Source organism: Lutra lutra, chromosome 18, assembly GCF_902655055.1.
Source record: "Lutra lutra chromosome 18, mLutLut1.2, whole genome shotgun sequence".
Taxonomy (NCBI): Eukaryota; Metazoa; Chordata; class Mammalia; order Carnivora; family Mustelidae; genus Lutra; species Lutra lutra.
In genome coordinates, this window is record NC_062295.1 from 19,112,508 (window position 1) to 19,139,402 (window position 26,895).

The following is a 26,895-nucleotide window of genomic DNA, read 5'->3' on the forward strand; positions in this document are numbered from 1 at the left end:
GTGCCTAGGTGGCTCAGTTTGTTAAGAAGTTGACTCTTGCTTTTGGTTCAGGTCATGATCTCAAGGTCCTGGGACAGAGCCGCATTTCAGGCTCCCTGCTCAGCAGGGAATCTGCTTCTCCCTCTGCCTCTCCCACCCCCAACCCCGACCTCTCACTCATGCTCATTCTCTCTCAAATAAATACTTATCTTTAAAAAAAAAGTAAACTACAGAATGTAGCTTTCACATGGTTGTAATATGAACAGAAACACAATTTTCTGTATTTTTTACTTAGGTCTTAAACAGATTTTCATGCTTCTGGGATTGCCTTAATAATGATTTCATTATACTATTCCTCTCTAGTTAAGTGTGTTTCCTAACCACAGTAAAGAAGGTGATAAAGTCACTGCTTGTAACATGACCTCTGTATCAAAAAATGAGAACGGTTCATGTTTTAACACCTGAAGTTGCAGGAAGGCTATATTCCTAACAGAAGTGTGCACCGAGGGTACCAGGCAATACTGAAATGACCACTGGGGGGCAGCAGAATGAAGTGAAAGAAAGCTGTCCTAGACCCTGGGTTCTCCGAATTCAGCAGCTCTCCTTCCCAGCGGCTCAGCTCCCATATCTGTAAGACCAAGGCATGTTCTTGAGCAGGGCTTGTCAAAGCACTGCGGTCCTAGACCAGCACCATGACCCGGAACCTTGTTAGAAATGCAGATTCTCAGGCCCTACCCAGGTCCTTCTGAACCAGAGATCCTGAGCAGGAGGCCCGGCAACCAGTATTTTAACAAACCCTCCAGGTGACTCTGATGCACCCTCTGGTCTGGGAAGTACTGAGCTAGGTGATCCCAAAGGCTAATCTTCTATCTTAATTGTGTTGGACTTTCTTGGTCAGGGCGGTCACCGCTTAGGCCTGTGGCTTTAAAATCACATTCATTTTCTGATGTTTGGTTTGAGTTGGCTTGGGAGAGATCCTTTCCCTTGAAAATAAAAACATGCACTAGTCAGGATCATAATGACTATTTCCAATGTCAGACGGGACTGGGGATTTTATAGTTGCGTGTGATAAACCACTATGGAATTACTGATGGCATTATCAAAATTTTCTTTCTTTTTTTTTTTTTTTTAATTTTAAGTAGGTTACATTCCCACCCTGGGACTTGAACTCACAGCCCTGAGATTAAGGGTTGCATGTTCTACTGTCTGAGCCAGCCAGGTGCCGCAGACTTTTAATATTGTTTTCATATCATCTTTTTAATTAAAAAGAAAAGAAAAGGGCTAAAAAAACATAAGAGAAGCCAGACAGAATTGACACTTGAAGGGAAGAAAGGAGAGAGAGATGGAGGGAGAGGGGAAGCGAGAATGTCTGTGCCAGAACTTCAGTCTAAGAACTCCGTAAATACACAGTCATCAGAGCTCTCAACCTTGGCTGCACTGTAATCACGTGAGGACCTTTTGAAACATACCCTCCCCAGGCCACAGCACAGACCAATACCTAGAGAGCCCCCGGGGACGGAGCTGGCGGGGTGCTACCAGGGGAGACCCAGGTCTGAGAGCCCTGCGTTATCTCCTTCGGTTCCAGGCACAGCCACCAGAGCAGCTGCTTCAGCACGGCTTGGAAGCTTGCTAGAAGTGCAGTGCCTGGGGACACCTGGGTAGCTCCATTGGTTAAGCATCTGCCTGCAGCTCAGGTCCTGATCCCAGAGTCCTGCCCAGCGGGGAGCCTGCTTCTCCCTCTCCCTCGGCCCCTCTGCCCGCTTGTGCCCTCCCTCCAATAAACAAATAAAATCTTTACTAAAAGAAAGGAGTACAATCTCCACTCAGGGCTGTGCTCAGACCCACTGAATGAGAATCTACACAGACGATCCCAAAAGCAATCCGTACGCACAGCTGAGTTCAAGGCAGCCACTCTGAATTTTGATCTGTCCCAGGTTTTCCCTTCTACTGCTTTATGTCATTTCTTCCCATTTTAAGCTCATCCCAGGATTTGGGATGCCATCTGCTGTGGCTGGACCTGGATCCTGAGTCAGCTGATGTGTGTTTTGTTGTTTTTTTTCTCAAAGGCCAGACAAGACTCTGCTCCCCATTTCTCCAGCCATTTCCCCAGGGCCCTGTGCCCCCATTGCACCTTCTGAACCCCAGCCTGGAAGCCCCTCAGGTGGCTACACTTGATCATCTGGTGCAGGAGGACTTGGGCCACGGCGGCGTCCAGCAAATCCAGGTCATCGTAGAAACAGATCAGCAGCCCCAGCCTGTGTGGGAAGATAAGGGTGCTGGCGGGGGGCTCAGAGCTGCGGGCCACAACCACAGCCCTGTCCCACGCAGAACCAAGAGTCATGGTCAGAACAGCTACTGTGTGCCGGGATTATGCTGAGCCCTGTGCTCAGATCACCCCATCACAGCAGCCCTACGAGGTAGACGGCCTGATTAGCCCCATTTCACAGAAGGGCAAATAGAGTCAGAGCAGTTAAGTTAGTTGCCCAAAACAAATAGTGGAGCCAGGACTTAAATCTAGACCCATCCAACTACACTGTCTCTCTTCCCAGGGCACTCAGGGACGTAAGGAAAGTGGGATGCTGAGTCAGCCACAAGAAACTCCCCATTTTTCACATGGAGATATAGGGTTTGCTCACCTCAGAGCAATCTCTGAATCAGATTATTTCCAGGATGGCTTACAACTTACACCCCCAGATGATGATGACCTCAAAAGGAAAGAAAAAGACAGGAAGCGGGGTAGTGTAAGGGCAGAGGTGGGATCTGAACCCTGGTCTAGCTGGGAGCACTGTACTTAGTGGTTAAGAGCATAGCTTAGGCCAACAAGATTGAAGCCCAGCTGCCTAGGATGTTTGATCCAATAAGCTACTTAATTTCTCTGCAAGGCTGCTGCATGCATAGTTGATCAGTCCACATTATGTACTACTGTACAGGGTGACCCTGTCTCTCTGGGCCTTTAATAAAAGGGAGGTTGACTTTGTTCATCATAGCATATCACAATAAATATGATGAACAGAGGAATCAGGAGTACCGTGAGAGCTTAATGAGTACACTTGCTGGTAGACACCAGACACTCCTTCATTAATGGATGCTCTTAGAGTCCGTATGAAATCTATCCAATTTAGCATGAGTGGACCACCTGGTTGACCATGCTCCACCTGGATCGACCCTCTCAGAAAGACACTGACATGCTCAGACATGTCCACAGGAGAGCAACCAGGTCAGCAGAAGGATCTGAAAATGTGTCAGATGAGAAAAGACTCAGAGGACGTGAAAACTGAATATTTATAACCATGTTAAGAATAACTAATATTTCTTGAGCACTTACTATGTGGCAGGCGTGTACAATCCTTACATGGACCTGAGTGAGGCAGGCAGATTATTATCTCCCATTTTACAGATGGGGAAATGGAGGCACAGAGAGGTGAACTGACGCAGCCAAAAATCACACAACTTATAAGTGGCAGAGCCGGGATTATACCCGGGAAGTCTGGCCCCAGGTCCTGTGTTCTTAACCACCAAGCTATTTTTGTATGACCATAGAAAAAGGGGACCCATGCTTATGGGTAAAGATTACTAGGGGTGGGGGGAAGAAAGTTTGATAGTTTCATATTAGAACATTCTCTACAAGTGACTCTTTGATGAAATTTAAGGTAACAGGGTGACACGTGGCCCTGAGAGACAGAGAGATGCTCACCACCCCTCCCCACTGCACGATCCCTCCCCACTAACATCCAAAGCCTTTCTGGGGTTATCAAGCCCACAGCTCCCGGCCCTCCCCTGCAGGAAGTCATTCCTGGAGGATCATGTTACACACACTAAATTCCAGAGCTGACGTCATCTGTGGTCCTCCACCTGAGAATCTGGATAGCAAGAGGTTCACAAATATGGGCACCCAAAAGCTCGACCCACCCTAATGGAAGCTACACATTGACCTTGGAATGGATAAAGCACGGAATATTTAAGTTCTTCTCTTCCCATGCTCAGAGCTGGGTGCCTCAAATGCCTGGCACAGGAGAGGTTCAGAAAGAATTTGTTTCACCCCTCCCAAGGGTGTTTTTTTGGGGAAATACCTCCCCTCACATGCACAGAGACATGGGGGTATTTAAAGAGATGGGCCAGCTGCCTCCCTTCCCTCCCGGGATCCTCTGCTGCTCAGAGGAAGCTGGTGCTTCCATCACATTTGGAGAAACAACTCAGAGGACCCAGAGCCCCTGCCCCCTTGCCTGTGGATGGTGGAAGTGTTCCTCATGTCAAAGTTGGAGGAGCTGATCCTCTCCAGAAACGCCTGGGCGAGTTCGGGCGTGATATCATAAACCGTGTCCAGCTGCTTGGTGGCATTGTCATAGCTGATGAACAGCCCGATCTGGTGGACAAGGACAGGAAGCCTGGTGGGGAGGGCTGACGTGGCCCCAAGCAACCCCACCCCGGTGGTCCGCGCTGTGCCCCATCTCAGAGACTCAAGAGATGCCCAGTTCCCTTTGTCACTGATTTCTTTTTTTTTTTAAATTCATTTCTTTTTTTTTAATTTTTTTATAAACATATAATGGGTTATTAGCCCCAGTAGTACAGGTCTGTGAATCGCCAGGTTTACACACTTCACAGCACTCACCATAGCACAAACCCTCCCCAATGTCCATAACCCAGCCACATTCTCCCTACCCCCTCCCTCTGGCAACTCTCAGTTTGTTTTGTGAGATTAAGAGTCTCTTATGGGTTGTCTCCCTCCTGGTCCCATCTTGTTTCATTTATTCTTTTCCTACCCCCAAACCCCCCACGTTGCATCTCCACTTCCTCATATCAGGGAGATCGTATGATAGTTGTCTTTCTCTGATTGACTTATTTCGCTAAGCATAATACCCTCTAGTTCCATCCACGTCATCGCAAACGGCAGGATTTCATTTCTTTTGATGGCTGAATAGTATTCCATTGTATATATATATACCACATCTTCTTTATCCATTCATCTGTTGATGGACATCTAGGTTCTTTCCATAGTTTGGCTATTGTAGACATTGCTGCTATAAACATTCGGGTGCACGTGCCCCTTCTGATCACTATGTTTGTATCTTTAGGGTAAATACCCAGTTGTCACTGATTTCTCAACACTCGTAATAACTGTTTTGGCTTCCTCCTCAACCCAACACTTAGGAAAGTGTCCTATTTTAATGTCTGAGCCATTGAACTCTTTGAAAGCTAATGTTTGCACATTTCTTTGTAGATTTGTTATGTGGAGGTCAGAGACGGCGGTCCCCAAATGTTGCACTTTGGGGCATCAGGGGTTTTTTTAATAGATGAATGAGTTTACAAATGGGCCTTGGGTGATGAAAAAGAGTATGTGCTCCCTTGTTAAGATACAAATATAGAGAAAGATAGAGATATATAGATTCAACTGTATTAAATACACCATTCAGGTTCTTTCTCCTCTTGTTCATTTTCTGCCTAGTGTCCAAGGATGTCAAGCCGAAGTCTCCTATCCTTCTATGCACTGTTATTCTGTGCTCATGACGTTGTCTCTCTCTTGTGGATTCTATTCTGTCCACATAAAATTCCCCCTTAGTGTTGGTATCCTGTGGCTTTACTTCCCTTGTCTACACTTTTAGAAGATGAAGAAAAGCTGCAAGTGACCTCCTGACCTTAGAAACTCCTCCCCAGGGGTCCAGCTTCCTAACAATTTAATCTCCATCTAACTTCCAGAAGTTCACTCAATATTGGGAGAGTGAAACTGAGGTTTAATCCACTTTATAACTGAGGATTATAAAATTGAAAGATGTTTGAAATAGTCTTAGCCTCCTAGGTAAAAAGAGGAACCTAGATAAGTCAACCGTACTTCTATTAAAAATTTTAAAAATTTTTCTTAAAAAGAAGAACCTGGGGGGGCCTGCGCAGCTCAGTTGGTTAAGCTTCTGCCTTTGTCTCAGGTCATGATCCCACGGTCCTGGGAACGAGTCCTGCATTGGGGTCCCTGCTCAGATGCGAGTCTGCTTCTCTCTGCCCCTCCCCCTCCACTTGTGCGCGCGCGCTCTCTCTCTCTGTCTGTCTGAAATAAATAAATAAAACCTTTAAAAAAGAAAAAGAAGAACCTGGTTCTGCATCCGGTTTCACAATAAGAAGACATTGTTGGATCAACTTGCCCTTGAGCAAGCCAGTCTTGTGATACAAACACTTCTCTCACTGGCCAAAAAAAAGTCAAGGCACACATGATAAAAACTGAAGGCAAGCCCCAAAGTCTTTATGAATGCCTCCCTGTTGGAAGCATGCTTTGGAGGCTGCATTCCAGTATCATGATGCTCAAGGAACTCTGGTGTCACTGGGTCAACATCAGGAGGACAGAGACAGGCTGACCATTGAGTGAAAGTAACCTTAGAATTTGTACATTTCTCAACTGTAGACTCTACTGTTAAAACCCAACCAGTGCTCATACTGAAATGGCTATCTATAGACGTAGTTATAAATAGAAGTCTCTAGTAATCCTTGGCCTTTCTTGAATACAAAAATACCCTAAAATGATTCTTGGTTCACAGCCAACATTTTCTTTATACCATGTTTGTTCACATCAGAGCTATCTTGGTTGTCTAGAATTCTTGTTCTTTTCTTGGCTCATCTACACTAAACACAATCTGACGATGGGCCACTTGAGGCCTCATCCCAAGAGTTTTCTTCAGAGATTCCAGATACACTGGCTGAGATGGGTATCCAATTTTTCAGAGCACCTCGAATGGCTGGCTGAACATGAGAGGTTTAGAATACACCCTTCCCAGGATGACTTGGAGATGGGGATGGGGAAATGTACGTTTCCCACTTACTTCTACAGGACTGATTTTTGCAATTTCTTCAAATGATAGGTGAACCATATATCTGCCCAAAATCCATAAGTTTTCTGCACTGACCCATGAAACAGAGTCATCTGCAAAAAAAAATAAATAAATGGAGAAATGTATAAATAAATTAAATAAATAAATAAATAAATGCCTTTGCCTGGTATGTCATAGTCAAAAATATCTTTGATGTCAGGACCTCCTCCTTGTGTCCACTCATTCATTCATTCATTCATTCAATAACCATTCATGGACAGCCTCCTACCTGTAAGATGTTACACTACACCTTGGCATTGTGTGGGTGGCATTTTGGGGAAAAGGAAGGATACAGGGGAGTGTTTACAGGGCACAGTGACTCCATCACAAAGAGCTGTTGCAAAAAGCCAGGGGCAATGACTCTCATGCCCAGATGAGATGGTGAAGTCAGCTGCTGTGTGGGCTGGGTCACAAGCACAACAAGATGTGGGGCGCCTGGGTGGCTCAGTGGGTTAAATCCTCTGCCTTTGGCTCGGGTCATGATCCCAGGGTCCTGGAATCGAGACCCGCATCTGCCTCCTCCTCTCTCTGCTGGTTCTCTGCCTACTTGTGATCTCTGTCTGTCAAATGAATAAATAAAATCTTTTTTAAAAATTAAATTAAATTAGGGGCGCCTAGGTGGCTCAGTGGGTTAAGCCGCTGCCTTCGGCTCAGGTCATGATCCCAGGTCCTGGGTTCGAGCCCCGCATCGGGCTTTCTGCTCAGCAGGGAACCTGCTTCCTCCTCTCTCTCTCTGCCTGCCTCTCTGCCTACTTGTGATTTCTCTCTGTCAAATAAATAAATAAAAATCTTAAAAAAAAAATTAAATTAAATTAAAGAACAACAAGATGCCTCCCAGCCCAAGAGTCAGAACCATTGGGGTGAGCACAGGTGAGCACCCTAGGACCCCCTAGAAGACATTTGACTTGGTTATTAAAAGGGCTGGTCCCAGAAGGCTAGAGAACTGGGCAGGTGGGGGCTGGGGGAGAACCATTCAATTCATCAGGAACCAAGCTGAGTTGTTAGAGTTAAATTAATTATAGAGCATAAACCATATTTCGGCAGACCCAGGATCCTGAAGGCTGGGATATTTTTAACATCCAAAGTATTCCCAGTTACCTCGAGGAACTTCATGAAAAATAAAAAGCTTAAAGTCCAAGTAGAATTCATTTTAATTCATTTTAGTATAATAACGAAACATAGCATAGAGGAATTTTAGAAGGAAAGTCTGTCTCTCATTAAATTCTGGCGATGAGGGCTCAGGAAGTCTAGAGGCTGAGCAGCTCTTCTCGGGGTTACACACTAGGAGATGCAGATTTCTGGAGGCCATAAATATGCGTCAGGCAGAGGGAAGTGTGCTACACACTGAAGGCATTGATTATTCTGTTGTTGAATGCTCCTTATACACAAATCTCAAAGCTTAATTCCAGGAAAAGGACTGATTGGCCCTCACTACGCTCCAATCTCACAGGCTTCCTTTAGTTTCCCCGAAACACTAAGCTCATTCCCACCCCAGGGCCTTTGTGCTTGCTGTTCCCCCAGCCTGCAACATCCTTCCCCCAGAGGCTCACAGGACCCATTCCATTTCCCATTTTGGTCTCAATTCAAACTTTTGTAGAAGCTGTGAACTTGGTTTTTACACTTCTACATGGTTGGAAGTAATATCAAAAGAAGACGATTGTGGCATGTGACAATTATGAAATTCCAGTGTCAGGGCCAGTAAGTAAGCTCCATGGGACACAGCCACGCCTGCTCACCTGTTGGCATTATCTTCTTTAGCACCAGGATAACAGCATTGCCTTGTTGAACCACACTATAGGTCCACAAAGCCTGAGACATCCACTCTGACCCTTTATAGAAATCAAGGGCCAGGGTGCCTGGGTGGCTCAGTGGGTTAAAGCCTCTGCCTTCCTCTTAGGTCATGATCCCAGGGTCCTGGCATCGAGCCCAATATCAGGATCTCTGCTCGGTGGGGAGCCTGCTTCCCCCCTCTCTCTCTGCCTGCCTCTCTGCCTACTTGTGGTCTCTGTCAAATAAATAAATAAAATCTTAAAAAACAAAACAAAACAAACAAACAAAAAAAAAACGAGGGCCAAGCCCTGTTCTGGTCAAAAGCGCTAAGCCTTTCCATGGCATTTATCCATTTTATTTTCTTTTCTTCATAGCACCTACTGGTCCCTGACTCTCTGTGTACTCTCTCTCTCTCTCTAATTTGCTGGTTTAAAACTTCTCTCCACCTACTCTCCCCCAATACAATAAGAGCTCTATCAAACAGAGACTTTGTCTTCTTTTCCTCTGTCTCTCCGGTAGCTGACACACGGTAGGATTTGGTAAGTGTTTAAAAAGTTTATTCTTAAGGTGCCTGGGTGGCTCAGTGGGTTAAGCCTCTGCCTTCGGCTCAGGACATGATCCCAGGGTCTTGGGATCGAGCCCCACGTCTGGGCTCTCTGCTCTGTGGGGAGTCTGCTTCTCCCTCTCACTTTCCTTCTGTGTTCTCTCTCTCTCTCTCAAATAAACAAAACCTTTAAAAAAGTAAATAAAAACTTTATTCTGTTGACACGACTCACATTAAAAACTCAACAAATTGAAGCTATCTGCGACACTGCCTGCATTACTCCTCTACACATTCTTTCCTTTTTTTTTTTCTTTTTTGCTGTTGTAGTAAACCTAACATAAAGTTTACTAACTTAACCATTTGTAAGTGGATGGTTCCACGTATTAAGTACATTCACCTCGCCGTGCAACCATCAACACCATCCACCTCCAGAACATTTTCATCTCGCAAAACCGAAACAACAACTCCCCGGTTCCCCCGCCTCCCAGCCCCCCGCAACCAGCCTTCCTCCTTTCTGGCTCCATGAATTTGACTCCTCTAATACACATCTGTAAAATAAATGAGTCTTGACCTATTTCTGCCTTGGCTGCCAGGAAACTTCGCACTAGATATCTGTGCTTTATTGCCTAGATTTCCTTTTAAAAATTCACCGCGTCCCACTTTAATCCAGATTTATGATACAGATTTTTTAACTTGAAACCTCACTCTAAAAGGTTCTCTTCGAATCCAAGATGCTGTCGTTACTTACGTTCCACTTACAAACCAGGACAGCCCGCTAACTGCAAGATGCTGGCATCCTCATTTTGGTGACTTGAACGTGTGGAAAGTGTATGGATGAAATGGGGTTTGTGGTTTGTTTGAGGTTTTTGTTTTTTTTTTTAAGATTTTATTTATTTATTTATTTGACAGAGAGAGATCACAAGTAGTCAGAGAGGCAAGCAGAGAGAGAGAGAGAGAGGGAAGCAGGCTCCCTGCCAAGCAGAGAGCCCGATGCGGGACTCGATCCCAGGACCCTGAGATCATGACCTGAGCCGAAGGCAGCGGCTTAACCCACTGAGCCACCCAGGTGCCCCAGTTTGAGGTTTTTTAAAAAGATTTTCTTTATCTGAGGCACCTCGGTTGCTCAGTCGGTTAAGCATCTGCCCTTTGGCTCAGGTTATGATCTCAGGGTCCTGGGATCAAGTCCTGCATAGGGCTCCCTGCTCAGTGGGGAGCCTGCTTCTCCCTCTCCCTTTGCCACTCCCCACCCACCGCTGGTACTCTCTCTAAAATACATAAATAAAATCTTTTTTAAAAACCACATTATATTTATTTATTTGAAAGAGAGAGAACTAGAGTGAGAGAGAGCATGAGCCAGGGCAGAGGGAGAGGAAGAGGGAGACTCCCCACTGAGCAGGGAGCCCAATGTAGGACTATATCCCAGGATCCTGGGATCGTGACCTGAGCCAAAGGCAGAACCAACTGAGTTATCCAGGCGCCCCTGGGGTATGTGTTTTATTCCATAACTTCATCAAACCCTTTTCGGAAGGTGGGAAGGACAGGTAAAAATCAGAAATGGCAATGAAATCAAATTCCTATCTTCAGAGAGGAAGCACCACCTTTTTAAGGACAGACACCCCCTGAAAAGTGACCCTACCTTGAAGGCCAGGTTCACCACTAGCGTTGGAGGACATCTGCAAAATCCCAGTCATCCAGAAGTAGAGAGCTCTCTGGGAATGAGCGGAGGTTTGGTCGTAGAGATCTCTGAACACCGCAGATCTAAATGACAAACACGGGTGTCACTTAAGGAACAAACAACAGCTGGAGGACTAGAGACAGGGTCAAAACAGCCAATGGACCCAAAGCTGTCTAGTGTTAAAAAGCCTTCCCCCTTCCTTGCTACATGCAGCTATCGTCCCATTTCTCCTTTGTCCTTTACCTTTAAATACCTTCCAAAGAGTGTCCTCCACTTCCTCTCTTCTTGGTCACTTATTTTTTTTGTTTTGTTTTGTTTTGTTTTTGTTTTGTTTTATTTTTTACGATTTTATTTATTTGAGAGAGGAAGCACGAGTGGGGGGGTGGTGCAGAGGGAGAAGCAGGCTTCCCGATGAGCCGGGAGCCCGATTCGGGGCTCAATCCCAAAACCCTGGGAACATGACCTGAGCCGAAGGCAGACACTTAACCAACCAAGCCACGTATCCCTCTTCTTCTTTTTTTTTTTTTTTGTAACAGCTTTATGGAGATATAATTCCCACACCATACAATTCACCCATTGAAAATGTACCATGCAGTGGTGTTCCCAGAGTTGTACAACCATCACCACATTCAATTTTTGAACCCTTGAAGCATCTCAAAAAGAAACACCATACCCGGGGTGCCTGGGTGGCTCAGCGGGTTAAAGCCTCTGCCTTCAGCTCAGGTCATGATCTCAGGGTCCTGGGATCGAGCCCCGCATCAGGCTCTCTGCTCTGCGGGGAGTCTGCTTCCTCCTTTCTCTGCCTGCCTCTCTGCCTACTTGTGATTTCTATCTGTCAAATAAATAAACAAAATTAAAAAAAAAAAAAAGAAACACCATACCCTTTACCCACCGCCCCCCACCTACTAGTCACCCCAACCTCTAGAAACTATTGATTTACTTTGTCTCCATAGATTTGCCTCTTCTGGACATTGCAGATAAAAGGAGGAATGCGCTATGTCATCTTTGTGACTGGCTTCTCTCACTTGGCTTGATGTTTCCAATGACCACGCATGCTGGACAAGGCATCAGCACCTCATTCGTGGCCTTTTCAGAGCTGAATACTATTGCATGACCTGTACCCACCACATTTTGTTTATCTATCCCCCCGTTGATGGACCTCTGGGTGGTTTCCACCTTTGGCTTATTATGAATAATGCTGCTATAAACATTCATGTGCCAGTTTTTGTGCAGACAGACATCTTCATTTCTCTTGGGAGCAGGAGCAGAATTGCTGGGTTAGAATGACAACTCTGCACTTGGCCTTTGGAGGAACTGCCTTATTGTTGTCCAAAGAGGCTGCACAATTTCACATTCTCACCACATGAGGGTGCTGATTTCTCCATATCCTCACCAACCCTGGTTAGTACCTGACATTCTGGGTTTGGGTTTTTTTTTTAAGTTTTAGTTTTAAATTTCAGTTAGCTAATGGACAGTGTAATATTAGCTTTGAGTGTACAATATAGTGATTCAACAATTCCATACACCACCCTGTGCTCATCACAAGGGCACGCCTTAATCCCCATCACCTGTTTAACCCATCCCCCGTCCACCTCCCCTCTGGTAACCCTGTTTGTTCTCTGCAGAGTCTGTTTTCAAAAAAAGAAAAAGAGTCTGTTTCTTGGTTTGCCTCTCTCTCTCTTTTTTTAAGATTTTTAATTTATTTATTAGTCAGAGAGAGAGAGAGCAAGCACAGGCAGACAGAGTGGCAGGCAGAGGCAGAGGGCGAAGCAGGCTCCCTGCCGAGCAAGGAGCCCAATGTGGGACTCGATCCCAGGACACTGGGATCATGACCTGAGCCGAAGGCAGCCACTTAACCAAATGAACCACCCAGGCATCCCTGCCTTTCTCTTTTTACCCTTTTCTCATTTGTTTTGTTTCCTAAATTCCACATATTAGTGAAATCATATGGTATTTGTCTTTCTCTGCCTGATTTATTTCACTTAGTGTCATACTCTCCAGTCCCAGCCATGTCATTGCAAATGGCGAGATTTCATTCCTTCTATGGCTGAGTAATATCCATGATGTGTATATAATCTCACCTTCTTTATCCACTCATCCATCGATGGGCACTTTGGTAGTTTCTACAATTTAGCTATTGTAGACACAGCTGCTATCAACATTCGGGTGCATGTTTCTCCTCAAATTAGCATTTTTGTATCCTTTGGGTAAATACTTAGCAGTGCAATCCTAGGTCATAGGGTAGCTCTATTTTTAACTTTTTGAGGAACCTCCGCGCTGTTTTCCAGAATGGCTGCACCAGCTTGCATTCCCACCAACAGTGTAGGAGGGTTCCCCTTTCTCTGAATCCTCGCCAGCATCTGTCATTTCCTGACTTGTTAGTTTTAGCCATTCTGACTGGTGTGAGGTGGTATCTCATTGTGGTTTGGATTCACATTTCCCTGATGCTGAGTGATGTGGAGCATCTTTCCATGTGTCTATTATCTGTATGTCTTCTTTGGAAAAAATATCTATTCATGTCCTCTGCCCATTTTTTAGTTGGAATATTTGGTTTGGGGGTGTTGAGTTTTAAAAGTTCTTCATATATTTTGGATACTAACCCTTCATCAGATAGGTCATCTGCAAATATTTATCTGACATTTTGATTATAGACACGCCACTGGGTATGAAGTGTCTTGGTCGCCTTTAACCACTATGGCCTGGGACCCTTCCCACCATACCTCTCCTCATGGCCCCAGTCACCAAACAGCCTCATTGTTGCCATATGCAGCAGTCCCACTTAGTCCAAATATGACTTGACCTTACAGTAATGATTTGAAAGTACTTTTTAAATAAATGTTAATTAAAAAGAGTGAGTCATGGGGCTCCTGGGTGACTCACTCATTTAAGCATCTGCTTTCAGCTGGGGTCATGATCCCAGGGTTCTGGGACTGAGCGCCGCATCAGGCTCCCTGCTCAGTGGGGAGCCTGTTTCTCCCTCTCCTGTTCCCCATGTTTGTGCTTTCTCCCTCTCTCTCTCTCTCTCTCTGTCAAATAAATAAATAAATAAACAAAATCTTTTAAAAATAAATAAAAATGAGTCACTGTAAAGAAAAAAAAAACACAAGAATAGTACCAGTGGTGTATAGATACGGCAAAAATTGTGAGGATGATACCAGAATGACTGACATTTGGGTGGCACTATTTTACTCAAACCATTTCTAAACCCCACAGATGTTAAGCTCTGCTTCAGGTTTCACATGTTAACCTGCTCCCCTTGCTTTCTCCCCTCTGCCGTGTATTACCTCTAAGAAATGGGGAGTGGGGCTCATGGGCTGGGGGAAACGCTCACAGGTTCTTGAAAGCGTCCTCACGCAGGTCCCGGGGGAGCTTCTCTGCGATTTCTGGCTGCAGAAGGCTGCCTGAGGAGCCTCTCAGCACCCTGCCCAGGATCTCCACACACTCCAGGGAGTTCAGCACCTGGAAACACCTCTCCAGTGTGATGAGAAACAGGCTGCGGTTCACACCAGGGCTCTGCAAGGCTTGTTTCCGGATCTCTCCCAAGTCAATAACAATGTCTTCCAGCTCCTAAAGTAAAGAAAGTAAGTACGGCAGTCTTGTGAGAGGCCTCTAGATTTGGAAACCCTGGGAGGAACCACACTTAGCAGTGGGGAAATTCAGGACCACTGTTTAACATCATGCTGCTCTGTCAAACCTTCTAGAACTTTCCATTTATTACAGAACCAAGTTGAGGCCTCTCAACTTGGCCTCTCCCACACTAGGCAACTCCTCAGTCTTCAAGTTTACCACATGACTCACACCTCAGGTGCATGCTTGAGCTGGAATTCCCTCCCCACCTCCTTCCTCTAGTGAAATCCAATTCATCCCTTATGGATAAGCTCAACTGTCATTAGCTTCTTGGTGAAGTCTTCTCAAAGGCCCTCCTACCTTGGTCAAATCAAATTCTCCCTCCACTAAGTGCTCCAAGAGCACCTTGAGCCAAACTCCACGATACATTAGAGATGCTTATGAGCATGTCTTTCCTCCTTGCCAATGGTTCTCAATCCTGACTGCCCACCAGAATCACTGGGGAGTGGTCCCAGCACCACCACACAGAGTCTGATTTAACTGCCCTTAGTGGACCCCAGGCAAGTGACTGTGGTGTGCAGCAGGGGTTGAGCCAGAAAGTCCTTGATGCCCAAGCCATATGCCTTAGTGGAATGCCTGGAATCCAGAAAATACTGAGAAAGCCTGTTAGGATGAATGAATGAAGGAATGAATAAACAAACGAACGAACAAATGACTCTTTTGAACCACAGAACTACCAGGAGTGCTGACACGGCTTAGTCATAATTTGATTGGCACCTCAGTCTTTCACCCAGCACAGCCTGCAAACATAGTAACCATCACTGATCTAGCAAGGACCACACACTCAACAAAGGTTATACTATGCTGTTATTATCTCAGATCACAGGTGATGAAAACAAAAGATAGAATAAGCCACCTGCCCAGACTTACACAGAGCTAGGATCTGAAACAGGTGCATCTGCATCCAAGCCCACACTTCTAACCATGACCAAGCATTTCCTAACTTCAGTCATTTACTCTCAGAGCTAAACAGGGTCGTGGTTAAGAATGCAGCTAGGAGGGTGCCTGGGTGGCTCAGTTGGCTGGGCAACTGCCTTTGGCTCAGGTCACGATCCTGGAGTACCAGGATCAAGTCTCACATCAGGCTCCCTGCTCAGTGGGAGTCTGCTTGTCCTGCTGACCTCTCTCCTCTCATACTCTCTCTCTCAAATAAATAAATAAATTCTTTAAAAAAATGCAGCTAGGAGTTCTGCAACAGAGGTCTGAGGATAGAATTTAGGGCATCTGTGAACACTGGAGGAAACTGCTACCTTCATTTTACTGCCACAGAACTCACTTCCAGCATTTCCTTCAGGAATGAATAGTAGATAATAAGTCACCAAGGCACCAGTAGGACCTTGGAGTTGTCATTAGCAGAAATCAGACACTTTCGTAACACATTACAGTTGTCACAGATATCTTGAAATCTCCTTTATAATCCATACCTCCTCAAAATTACAAAAGCTATTTGACTCAGAGGTAAATCTTGTTATTGGATGTGTGAAGCACATCAATTACTATACTCCCAATGTGTTTGTTTATATATTTTGATAAATGTCTTTCAATAGAATTGGCTTCTTTTATAGTCCTCTGTGTTTTATTTTATAGATTTTTCACAAGTTATTCTGAGAAGAGGCCAATTGGCTTCACGAGATGCCAAAAGGACTCACAGTCAGAGTCAGGAGCCCAGGTTCCAAACTCAGACCTGCCACTCTCGAGCTGCTGTGTGATGCAAGGTTATTCATTCAACCTCTCCAAGCCCATTTCCTTATCTGAACACTGAAATGGTAATATTATTATTGTCCTTATCTCAGAAGTCCTGGAAAGGATCCAATCGGTCCATGCATGTTAAACCCTTAACACAGTGTTGGCAAACTATGATTTACAGGCCAGATCTGACCCAGTGCCCGTTTTTATGAATAAAGTTTTATTGGAACATATCCATATCCCTTCGTTTACCTGCCACCTATGTTTGCTTTCCTGCTACAAGAGCAGAGTTGAGTAGTGGTGACAGAGAACACATGGCCTGCAAAGCCTAAAATATTTAGTATCAGGTCCTTTACAGAAATGGCTTGCTGACCGTTCCCTTAGAATAACACCTGACACGTAGCAAACCCTCAATAAACATTAACCAATATAATTTTCACAGACCAGCATCCTCATTTTTGCCATATCTTTGCACTATCCTTACTGTTATTTACTTCATATGTTTTTATTATTTTTTAAAATTATTTATTTATTTGACAGATAGAGATTACAAGTAGGCAGAGAGGCAGGCAGAGAGAGAGGGGGAAGCAGGCTCCCTGCTGATCAGAGGGCCCAATGTGGGGCTCAAGCACACCAGGATCTCGACCTGAGCAGAAGGCAGAGGCTTTAACCCACTGAGCCACCCAGGCACCCCTCATATATTTTTATTTAAACCGACTCTTTTTTTTTTTTTAACTTAAGTTCATTTCAAAGGGAAACATCACATCTCTACCAAATTCACAGGTTGGATATATCCACTCTATTTGAATAACAGACATTAAAGTAAGTCTGTGACTATTAAAATGTTTACATGGCTTAGCTCCTTCTAGGAAACACTGTCCCCCACATTAAAGTGTCTGTAAACCTCACTGTTCTGGGTCTCAAGGATTTTCTGGGTCTCACAGACCTTGCTTTGTGATGCTCTTTGATCATCAACTTTGTTTTGGGAAATTTGTCTATTTCTGTTTTGGTTTTTGGTTGTTGTTGTTGTTGTTGTTTTTCTACCCCCAGACTGTAAACTCCTTGAGGGCCGGGGTAGACTTTCATTCTCGAACCCAGGGCCCACCACTGATGGACTGTGATCATCCATGGATGTTTACTGGGCCAAACCATTAGAAGCTCCTCGGTACCCCCTCATCTCCCAGTTCCCATAAGAATATATCCCATAAGGCTCTTCACTTGAACTTTGGTAAAAGTAAGTGAGAAAACCAAGTTCTGCAAGCTCCTGGGGGTGGGGGGGTGTGAAGGGAGAAGGTGGGAGGAAAACATAAAGAAGGCCTGAGACAGGCTCAGTTGGATTCAACTCAACAAATACCAACTCGCCCAGGATTTCCCCTACTCCCCGGGTGCCCAGAATGCCTCACCAAGAGGTCCTTCTTGTCTTCTAAGAGGTATTTCATGGCGGTGCAGAAGCGCTGAGCATCTGTTTCCCTCAGGTCTTCTAGCAGCTTCTGGGGCTGGTACAGGCGCTGCTCCAGGTGATTTTCCATCGCTGCCTGGTTATTGGGTGTTGAGAAGAGTCAGTGAGGACTGGGCAGGAGCACGTGGTCAGCACCATGGCCAGCAGCCCAGCCAGGCCACCTACTTCCCTGCAGAGCCTACTGGCTGGCAGCTAGCAGATGTGCTTGGTTTGGCTGGTTCCAAAATTTTTCATCAACTGCCAACATTTCAAAGTCAGGGGATTCCCCACAAAAATCCAGACTTCTAAGTTATCTTGCAAAACACAAAGATTTGGCAACACTAGGCATATCCCCTTCCTGGTGGTAATAGTGGGCCAAGGGGCAGCTGTTCCCTGTAATTACACTCCTGTTCACCGCCCACCCAGCCAGCCCATTTGGTTCCTATAGGCGATTAGGGTTTCAAGTCCAGAACAGTTGGCCTCTGTCCAGGGAGTTTACCACCCCCAGGCTGGCACTGCTCAAACCCTCTCCCACACCCCAAGCTACCAGCATAAAAGCAAAATTCAGGCAGCACAAACAAACTTCCTCATGGCATCCCCTCAGAAGTGAGGAGGAGAGGACAGCAGCCTCTCCTAAAAGAGATTACCTCTGCTGTCTGGGGGATTATTTTCTAAATCTCTGTTAAATAAAGGTGCTCTAGAAAGGCAGCATACTGTGGTGGCGTGGGCAAAAGGTGGGCTCTAGAACCAGACAACCCACAGGAATGTCCTCACATTGCCACCGACTAGCTGTGTGGCCTGGGACAAGTTACTTAACTAGGATTGGTAGATAAAACACGGAATGCCCAGTTAAACTGGAATTGCAGTTAAATGGTGAATAATTTTTCAGCATTTAAGTATGTCCCAAATATTGCATGGAACATACACTAAAAAAATCATTTATTGTTCATCTACAAATCAAATTTAACTGGGAACACTGTATTTTTTTTAAGCAACCTCTACACTCAATGTAGAACTCAAATGCACAGCCCCAAGATCCAGAGTCACACATTCCACCAACTAGTCAGCCCCAGCGCCCACGAATACTGTACTTCTATTTGCTAAATGGGCAACACTACTCTGGGAGCCTCTGTTTTCTCAACTGAAAAGTAGACACAGTAGAGACTTACTTACCTACATGGTAAGTAGAGATTTACCATGTAGGATTGTTGTGAGGGTGAAATGAGTGTGTGTAAAGTGTTTTCAGTTGTGCTCAGCACATAGGAAGTGGTCAGTAAGTGCCACCCCTCATTCCCTATCTTGAATGAGTTGCATAATGATTTGCTTAGTGATTCTCCCTAGTAATGAGACCTCCTCCTTCTCCTCTGAGTCTCCAGTGTCTAGAACTATGCCTCACAGAGGTTAGGGGTTAGATAAGTAGACACTGAATGAATAAACAAATTTATCCACAGGAAGAGAGAGAAGATAGCTACTATTCAGTCTAAAATATATACATTTCAATGAGAAAACTTACTGCCGGAGAGAGAAAGGGCAGGCATTCCTTGCCTAGGTGGCCACAGACTGATGAACAGAAGAAAGTCAGTGCCATGAAGCCAACAGCCGCCTCCAGCTAGTGGGTGTCCAGGAAAGGGTTAGCAACCAGCTCTCTGAATGTAGCTCTCATGAGAATGCTGGTTGATATTTTCATTTGCATTATAAAGTAAAAAACTGAGACCATAAAGACATCAGGACTTCATTTATTCTGATGTCAGAACTTCATTCGTCAATGACAATGACTTCTTTGTTGAATCAGATAGGGTTTTTTTTTTAAGATTTTATTTATTTACTTGACAGAGAGAGAGAGAGAGACATCACAAGTAGGCAGAGCAGCGGGGCGGGGGAGTGCAGAAGCAGGCTCCCTGTTGAGCAGAGAGAGCCCAATGTGGGGCTCAATCCCAGGACCCTGAGACCATGACCTGAGCTGAAGGCAGAGGCTTAATCCACTGAGCCACCCAGGTGCCCCTGAATCAGATAGTTTTTAAAGATTTTTTTTTAATTTATTTGACAGACAGAGATCACAAGTAGGCAGAGAGGCAGGCAGAGAGAGAGAGAGAGGAGGAAGTATGCCCCCCGCACAGCAGAGAGCCCGATGTGGGGCTCGATCCCAGGACCCCGGGATCATGACCCGAGCCAAAGGCAGAGGCTTTAACCCACTGAGCCACCCAGGCGCCCTCAGATAGTTTTTAAATACCGAAAGAATATTCCCTCAATTTTCTGTGCTATTCACAGTATAACGGTAAAGACACGACGTGTCACCCTGGGCCGATGATCGTGCTGAAAAAGCATGTGCTGTCCAGTCAGCCACGGTCCCCAGCATGCCCTACTGCTCCACAAATATCCTTGCCATCTATTACCATGCCTCTGCTACCGTTTTTCTTACAGTAGAATTAAAAGGGAAGAAAAATATTTCTTGGACCCATAATTAAAAGACTGATCATTACACCCAAACAGCCAGCCTCCTGTAATTCCGTTTAGCAACAGAATCCCACAGGTTTTAGCAGAGTAAGGAGCTTCTCAGAAAGACTCTTTCTTACTTCTGTGCCGTGACATGTGAATGTGGAATGTGAGCAGGAGGAAGGGTGCAACTTGCAGGTTCCGTCCTTAAAGAGAAGCTGTTCACCCTTCACTTCCTCTTTCCCACCACCCCCTCTCTTGGGCCAGAGAATGGATGTACTCTCTCAGTCACATGGGCAACGAGTCCCTGAGGATGACAAAGCAACCAGATCGAAGGAAGCTGGGCCCCTGGACAGTCTTTTAAAAGAGAGCTCCCTCCTGGGCAGCTCAGTGGGTTAAGGCCTCGTCTTCCACTCAGATCATGATTCCAGGGTCGTGGGATCGAGCCCTGCATCGGGCTCTCTGCTCAGCGGGGAGCCTGCTTCCCTTCCTCTCTCTCTGCCTGCCTCTCTGCCTACTTGTGACCTCTGTCAAATAAATAAATAAGATCTTTTAAAAAAATTTTTAAAAAGAGAGAGAGAGAAAGCTCTCTCTCTTCTCTGGACCTCCCACTGAACTCTGAACTATAACATGAGATAGAAACAAACTACATTGTTTACGCTGTTGGAATTTGGGGTCTCTTTGTTACAGCAGCTCAGCCTCCCCCCTAATATACCAAGTCTCCATCAAAGGTAGAAAGTAGGAAAAACACAAAAAAGCTTGTATCATGTTTCAAAACAACTGGACAGAACATGTTTCTTCCTGGAAGTGAAAACTAGTTCATACCTAGTCCACTTCCCCATCCTGCTCCTACCTGGCCCCTGAGTTTACAACCCCTGGGTGCTAAGAGGGGATTATATGATAGGGATGAGTCTCAGGTACACACCTGCAGGCTGGGGATGGTGAAGGCAACATTCCGTGAATTCAGATAGGCCAGGACTCTGTGGGACAGGTCTGCTGTCCACCCATGCGAGCTTCAGTTGAAGACAGGAGAAGGTCATGATGACAGGTTTCCCTATGATGAGTAGTTCCCCTACTTGCCAAGTGGCCAGAAGACCAGAATTCAGACAGGAGGTGGGGAATGGGCTGGGGATGCTAGAAACTTTGTGTTTGGAGGAGGTAGGACATTTGTTAACCTGGCACAGTGGTGGGGGAGTTTCCAAATCTAAGAATCTTTGTGGATCCCATTCTCTCAAAGACAGTTATCAGTTCATGAGCTGTGTGCAATATTCTAATTCCCATAAAAATCCACTTGGATTAAGTACAATCCAAACAGACTGTCTTGGAAAGATATCATTACCATACTAAATTTAAAAAGCAGATACAGTGTATACCACAAGAGGCTAGAATAGCATAGTTAAGAGTGTGAGCTCAAAACACAGATTTGAATCCTGGCTCTGCCACTTAATTGTGTGGCCTTAGGCAATTTACTGAGTTTTCCTGTGCCTCAGTTTCCCTTTCTATGTACTATAGCTAAAATTGTGAAGATTATTTGTTCACACACATAAAGTGCTCAGAGCGGTACCCAGCCACATAGAAAATGCACAATTTCATTCAGAACAACCAAAAAATGGAAATGACCCAAATGTCCAACAACAAGTAAAAGGTTAAACAAACATGGTACAACCACGGGAGTTGGGGGAAACTGGACGGGGAGACGAACCATGAGAGACTATGGACTCTGAAAAACAATCTGAGGGTTATGAAGAGGAGGGTGGTGGGAGGTTGGGGGAGCCTGGTGGTGGGTATTATGGAGGGCATGTATTGCATGGAGCACTGGGTGTGGTGCATAAACAATGAGTTCTGGTACACTGAAAAGAAATTTTTTAAAAAATTTAAAACAAAAACAAAAACAAAGAAAACCAAACATGGTACATCCATTCAATGGAATGGATATCAATCAAAAATATATCAATAAAACATAAATACAAAAAGAATGAGTGGGACTTCAGCTTCCAGCTATGATGGAGTAGTTGGGCGCAGATAAATCCTCCTGCCTTAGACGACTGGAAGGCCTTTTATAATCCCATTTTTGTTACTAAATGGATGGATGAATGAATGAACACAAAGATGATGGACAGATAAATAGATAGATCAAATTTAGCCTGAAAGAGTATATCCAAAACTATCAGCCAGAGTTAAAGTTACATTAGGAAGAAGAATGTTCATGGGGAGACTCTTTCACATTAACATAATTGAGTGCCCTTGTCTTGGGCCCTCAGACCCCCATATTTTTCTCCCTCATAGTATTATTCATCATATTAGAATTATCTGTTAATATTTGTCTTTCCACAGCACTCTCTAGTGCCCTGCCTTCCATCCCTGGTATCTAACACCAGCCCATATGCAGTATATAACACGACAGGACAATGGGACCCTGAACCCCTCTACTGGATACACGCCTCAGCTCCACCACACTTCCCAGCGGCATGACCTTGATTCACCCTCCCTGTGCCTCAGTTTCACTCTTCTGTCCAATGGGATCACAACAGGACCTTCCCTGGGGGAGCTTGTAAGGATTAGACATGTTTCTAGGCACAAAGCACTAAGAATGGGACTGCTACACAGTCAACACTCAGTAAATGGTAGCACTTGTGCCACAGCAGAGAGGAATAAAAGCTTGTGAAACAAATGTAACCACTTTAAAACACCTGTGCCCTGGTTGATATCTTTTTGTAATGAGTACATATGTATGTATTACTTTTTACAATTAAGAGATTTCCATTTAGGAATTTTTATTAAACATCCATTCCATCCCTACCCCTCCCCTCTAGGGTGTGTTACCTTTGAAACTGTATGAGATCCAGTAACGCTACATGGGAATAAAATGAAAAGACAACTTTAAAAGAATCATTCCAGAGAGATCACAGGCACATTCTGTTTGAAATTCTTAGACGAAGCAAAGTGGGGGACAGAGTGGGGACATTACCATTCAGATAGCTTCCATCTATTATTTCTTCCTAAAAGACAAAGAAATAATGTCGAGTAAAACATCCAAAAATTGGCTGTTCCAATAGAGGAGATTTTGATTAAAATAAAATGGGATACTCACCGCCATTTTTTGCAACAATGGATCCAAATCTGTAAGGAAGCCGTTGAAGGTATAACTAGAATTAATTTTGTGATCTTCAGAAATACACATATGGGTTAGGGAAAGAGAAGCTCCCCCCCAAAAAAGTCACTCATAGAGGAAAATTTTAGTAAATTTCAATTATACCTGTGCCCAAGTGTGCCCAGTGTGCGAAAACCCTAGTTTGAAAAATCCTTTTAGAATAATCCTGAAAATCCTACACATACGTGTGCATGCACACACGGACTCACACGTACGCATACATCCCAAACACTCTCCAGCACCCTGTACCTAAACCAATCCATCCCACAACATACCCTAAGATGTGTGGAAACTACGGCAGATTCTTCCCCCCTCAGGACTTACCCTTCCTGGAATCTGGAACTCTATGACTTGCCACTCCATGGCTCAGAAAAAGGAACAGGAAAAGAAAGTATGTCCGAGGTTCCTGGGACATCCTCCTGTAGTTAATTCAAGCACAGAAGTGATTCAGGTTTGTATTTTTTAAATATATTTAAGAATATTCAGAAGACTTGGTGCACGTGGGTGGCTCCGTTAAGCATCCAACTCTTGATTTCGACTCAGGTCATGATCTCAGAGTGCTGGAATGGAGCCCCACATCGGGCTTCATCCTCAATGGGGGGGTCTGCTGGGAGATCTCTCTCCCTCCCTCTCTGTCCCTCCTCCTGTCTTCTCTCTCTCTCTCTAAAATAAATAAATAAATCTTTTTTAAAAAGAGAGAGAGAGAATATTCAGAAGACAAAAGGGAAAAACTAATAGGCCCAGAACCCCTTGGGCTCTTTTTTTAAAAATGTATTTTAAATTCCATGTACTTTTTGCTCCATCTAAACCCTTACGTTAGTCAAAGACACAATCATCTCCCTCCTTGATGACAACAATAGCCTGTTTATGTTCTTACATCCTCTTCCACTCCCCTCAATCCAGCAGAAAGGAATGATTAGAAGCACGGGCTCTATTCTGAGAAGGGGTTTATATCTAGACTATAAAAAGAACTCTTACAACTCAGTAAGTGCAAGATAAACCAGAGGCAAGAAAAAAAAAAAAGATACAAACTTAAGTTTCATTTTAAACAAAAGAAATGGCCAGTAAACTCATAAAAGATTGTCAGCATCATTAGTTATCAGGAAAATGCAAATTAAATGCACAGTTAGATACCACTACACAGGGGCACCTGGCTGGCTCATTCAGTAGAGCCTGTGACTCCTGATCTCAAGGCCATAGGTTTGAGCCCCACATTTGGGTGTAGATATTGCTTAAAAATAAAATCTTAAAATTTAAAAAAAAAAAGGGGGGGGGTTCCTAGGTGGCTCAGTCAGTTAAGCGTCTGCCTTCAGCTCAGGTCATGATCCCAGGGTCCTGGGATCGAGCCCCACGTCAGGCTCCCTGCTGAGCTAGGAGCCTCCTTCTTCTCCCTCTGCCTGCTCCATGCTCTTTCTTGCTCTCTCTCTCTCTCTGTCAAATAAATAAATAAATAAAATCTTAAAAAAAAAAAAGATACCACTACATATACTAGGTGGGATAAAAGTTAAGAAGACTGACAATACCAAGTCTTGATAATAATGGGGATCAGCAAGAATCTCTCTGGAAAACTGTCTGGTGGTGTCTTATACAGTTCAATATGCAACACTCTACGATCCATGAATTCCACCCTGGGTATTTATCCAAGAGAAATTAAAACTTACACCCACATAAACACTTGAATAGTTTCATTCATAATAGCTAAAAATTGGAAACAACTCAAATGTCCGGGCACAGGTGAAAGGTTCAAAAAAATATGATACAATGGAACATCACTCACCAATGAATAATAAGTTGGCCTTCTGCACCCAGATCTGATGGAAGGAGATAAACCCTCCTGCCTTAAATAATTAGAAAACCGACCAAAATAATGAAGCAAAGGCTTTCGGACGTTGGACAAGAGGTAGCACAAGACTGAGATTCTAAGAGAAGGGAAACCGTTGGCATAAAAATATATATTGGTCTCTGCTCTGGGCTCCTGGCATAGAGCTCCCAAAACTGTGGTAAATTCCTACATGGTAAAAGTACTAGGGGTGGGGCGCCTGGGTGGCTCAGTGGGTTAAAGCCGCTGCCTTTGGCTCAGGTCATGATCCCAGGGTCCTGGGATCGAGCCCGGCATCGGGCTCTCTGCTCAGCGGGGAGCCTGCTTCCCTTCCTCTCTCTCTCTCTGCCTGCCTCTCTGCCTACTTGTGATCTCTGTCTGTCAAATAAATAAATAAAATCTTTAAAAAAAAAAAAAAAGTACTAGGGGCACCTTTTGTTCCACTGAGGTGACTGTGGGTGGTCTCCTAGTTGGTTCCAGGTCACCAGAAAAACCAAGCCATGATTCTCCAGCCCCACCCCCATCCTCCAGAGAAGAGAGAGGGGCTGAAAATGGAGTTAATAATTGATCATGCCCATGTGAGGAAGCCTCCATAAAATCCCAATAGTACAGGGCTTGGGAGCTTTCAGGTGGGTGAACACATCACATCAGGAAGGTGACATACCCCAACACCACAGGGACAGAAGCTCTTGCACGGGGGACCCTCCCAGACCTCATCCTCTCATCTCTTCATCTAGTTATTTATTCATCCATATCCTCCATCATATCTTCTCATAATCTGGTAACAGTGTTTCCCTGAGTTCTGTGAGCTGCTCAAGCAAACGGACCAAACCTGAGGAAGAGGTTGAGGGAACCTCAGATTTGTAGCTGTTAGACCATTGGTGGGGTTCTGACAGGATGCCTGGAGGCCAGCAACCAGGAAGTCAAGGCCAGGTATCAGGAAGGTCAGAGGCCTTTCCTGGCAGCAGCCACCGGAAGCCAGATCAAACCAGACACGGCCAAGATGGCGGCTGCCATGACAGGAACCCCCTGGCCAAATTAGGAAGAAAAATCACAAAAGTCCCAAGTAATGAATATTTCACCCCCAAGTTAACAGCTGTCAATAAAAGATAGAAACCCAACGGTCACATCACGTAGCTCTCTCGAGTGCGCGCTCGTTCTCACGCTCTCTCTCTCTTTCTCTCGAGCTCCCGGCTCTCATATCTCCAGAGTGTGTTTTGCACTTCAATAAACTTTTCTGGCGTGTTAGTCATCCACGGTGCTGCGTGTCTGTCCTCGAGTTTATTCTTGTGACAAGACGGAGAAACTGCGGTGACTCTTTCAGGTCTGGGTGGGTCGAGTCCCCAGGGTGCAGGGTCTCCCCAGTTAACCTGGCAACACAGCCACCTCACACAGAAGTTGTGGGTCACCTGGAGACCTGCTGTGTGGAAACCCATTGTGTGGACATCTGGAGATGCACTACCTGCTTGTGGCCCGGAGTTTGCTTCCTTGGAACGGCTCTTAGCCGGGAATGGTAAGCACGTGGCACATTCCAAGAATGGGGGAAGGGCTGAGGAGACTCTCATTACCCAACAGTCACGTGGTCTCTCAAATGCCCCCACCCCCACCCCGCCAACAGGGGGTCACCAAACCACAACCCAAATTCAAAAAAGCTACCTGGTTTTATGGGGCCCAAAGCTATTTGTTGTTGTTGTTTTTCCTAAATAGTTTAAAAAAAAAAAAAAAACACTCTTTCTTGACACTTGGAAATTCCATGTATGAAATTTAAATGTCAGTGTCCAAAAGCAAATTTTTAGGGGATCTGGCCAGGCCAGTTCGCACCAGTGTCGTCTGTGGCCGCTTCCACGCCACAGCGCCCGGCTGAGTCAGTGCGACAGAGACCAGTGAGGTCACTGAAAATACTCAACGTCACTGAAAATACT

The 26,895-nt window shown here is 45.0% G+C and overlaps 1 protein-coding gene across 1 annotated transcript in view; it reads right to left on the reverse strand.

Annotated features, from left to right (window-relative positions):
- OTOA (otoancorin) overlaps positions 1–26,489 on the reverse strand; it is a 66,748-nt gene extending 40,259 nt beyond the window's left edge. Inside the window, exons 1-12 of the mRNA XM_047714658.1 lie at positions 26,102–26,489; positions 23,479–23,573; positions 23,095–23,123; positions 22,972–23,002; positions 22,827–22,854; positions 20,929–21,016; positions 17,536–17,667; positions 14,151–14,386; positions 10,781–10,902; positions 6,783–6,883; positions 4,203–4,342; positions 2,111–2,234 (exon numbers count right to left, since the gene is read on the reverse strand). Of these exons, the coding sequence (XP_047570614.1) occupies positions 2,111–2,234; positions 4,203–4,342; positions 6,783–6,883; positions 10,781–10,902; positions 14,151–14,386; positions 17,536–17,667; positions 20,929–21,016; positions 22,827–22,854; positions 22,972–23,002; positions 23,095–23,123; positions 23,479–23,573; positions 26,102–26,103 (1,128 nt within the window). The 5' untranslated portion in view covers positions 26,104–26,489. The remainder of the gene's footprint in view (positions 1–2,110; positions 2,235–4,202; positions 4,343–6,782; positions 6,884–10,780; positions 10,903–14,150; positions 14,387–17,535; positions 17,668–20,928; positions 21,017–22,826; positions 22,855–22,971; positions 23,003–23,094; positions 23,124–23,478; positions 23,574–26,101) is intronic.
- Between the last annotated feature and the right edge of the window lie 406 nt (positions 26,490–26,895).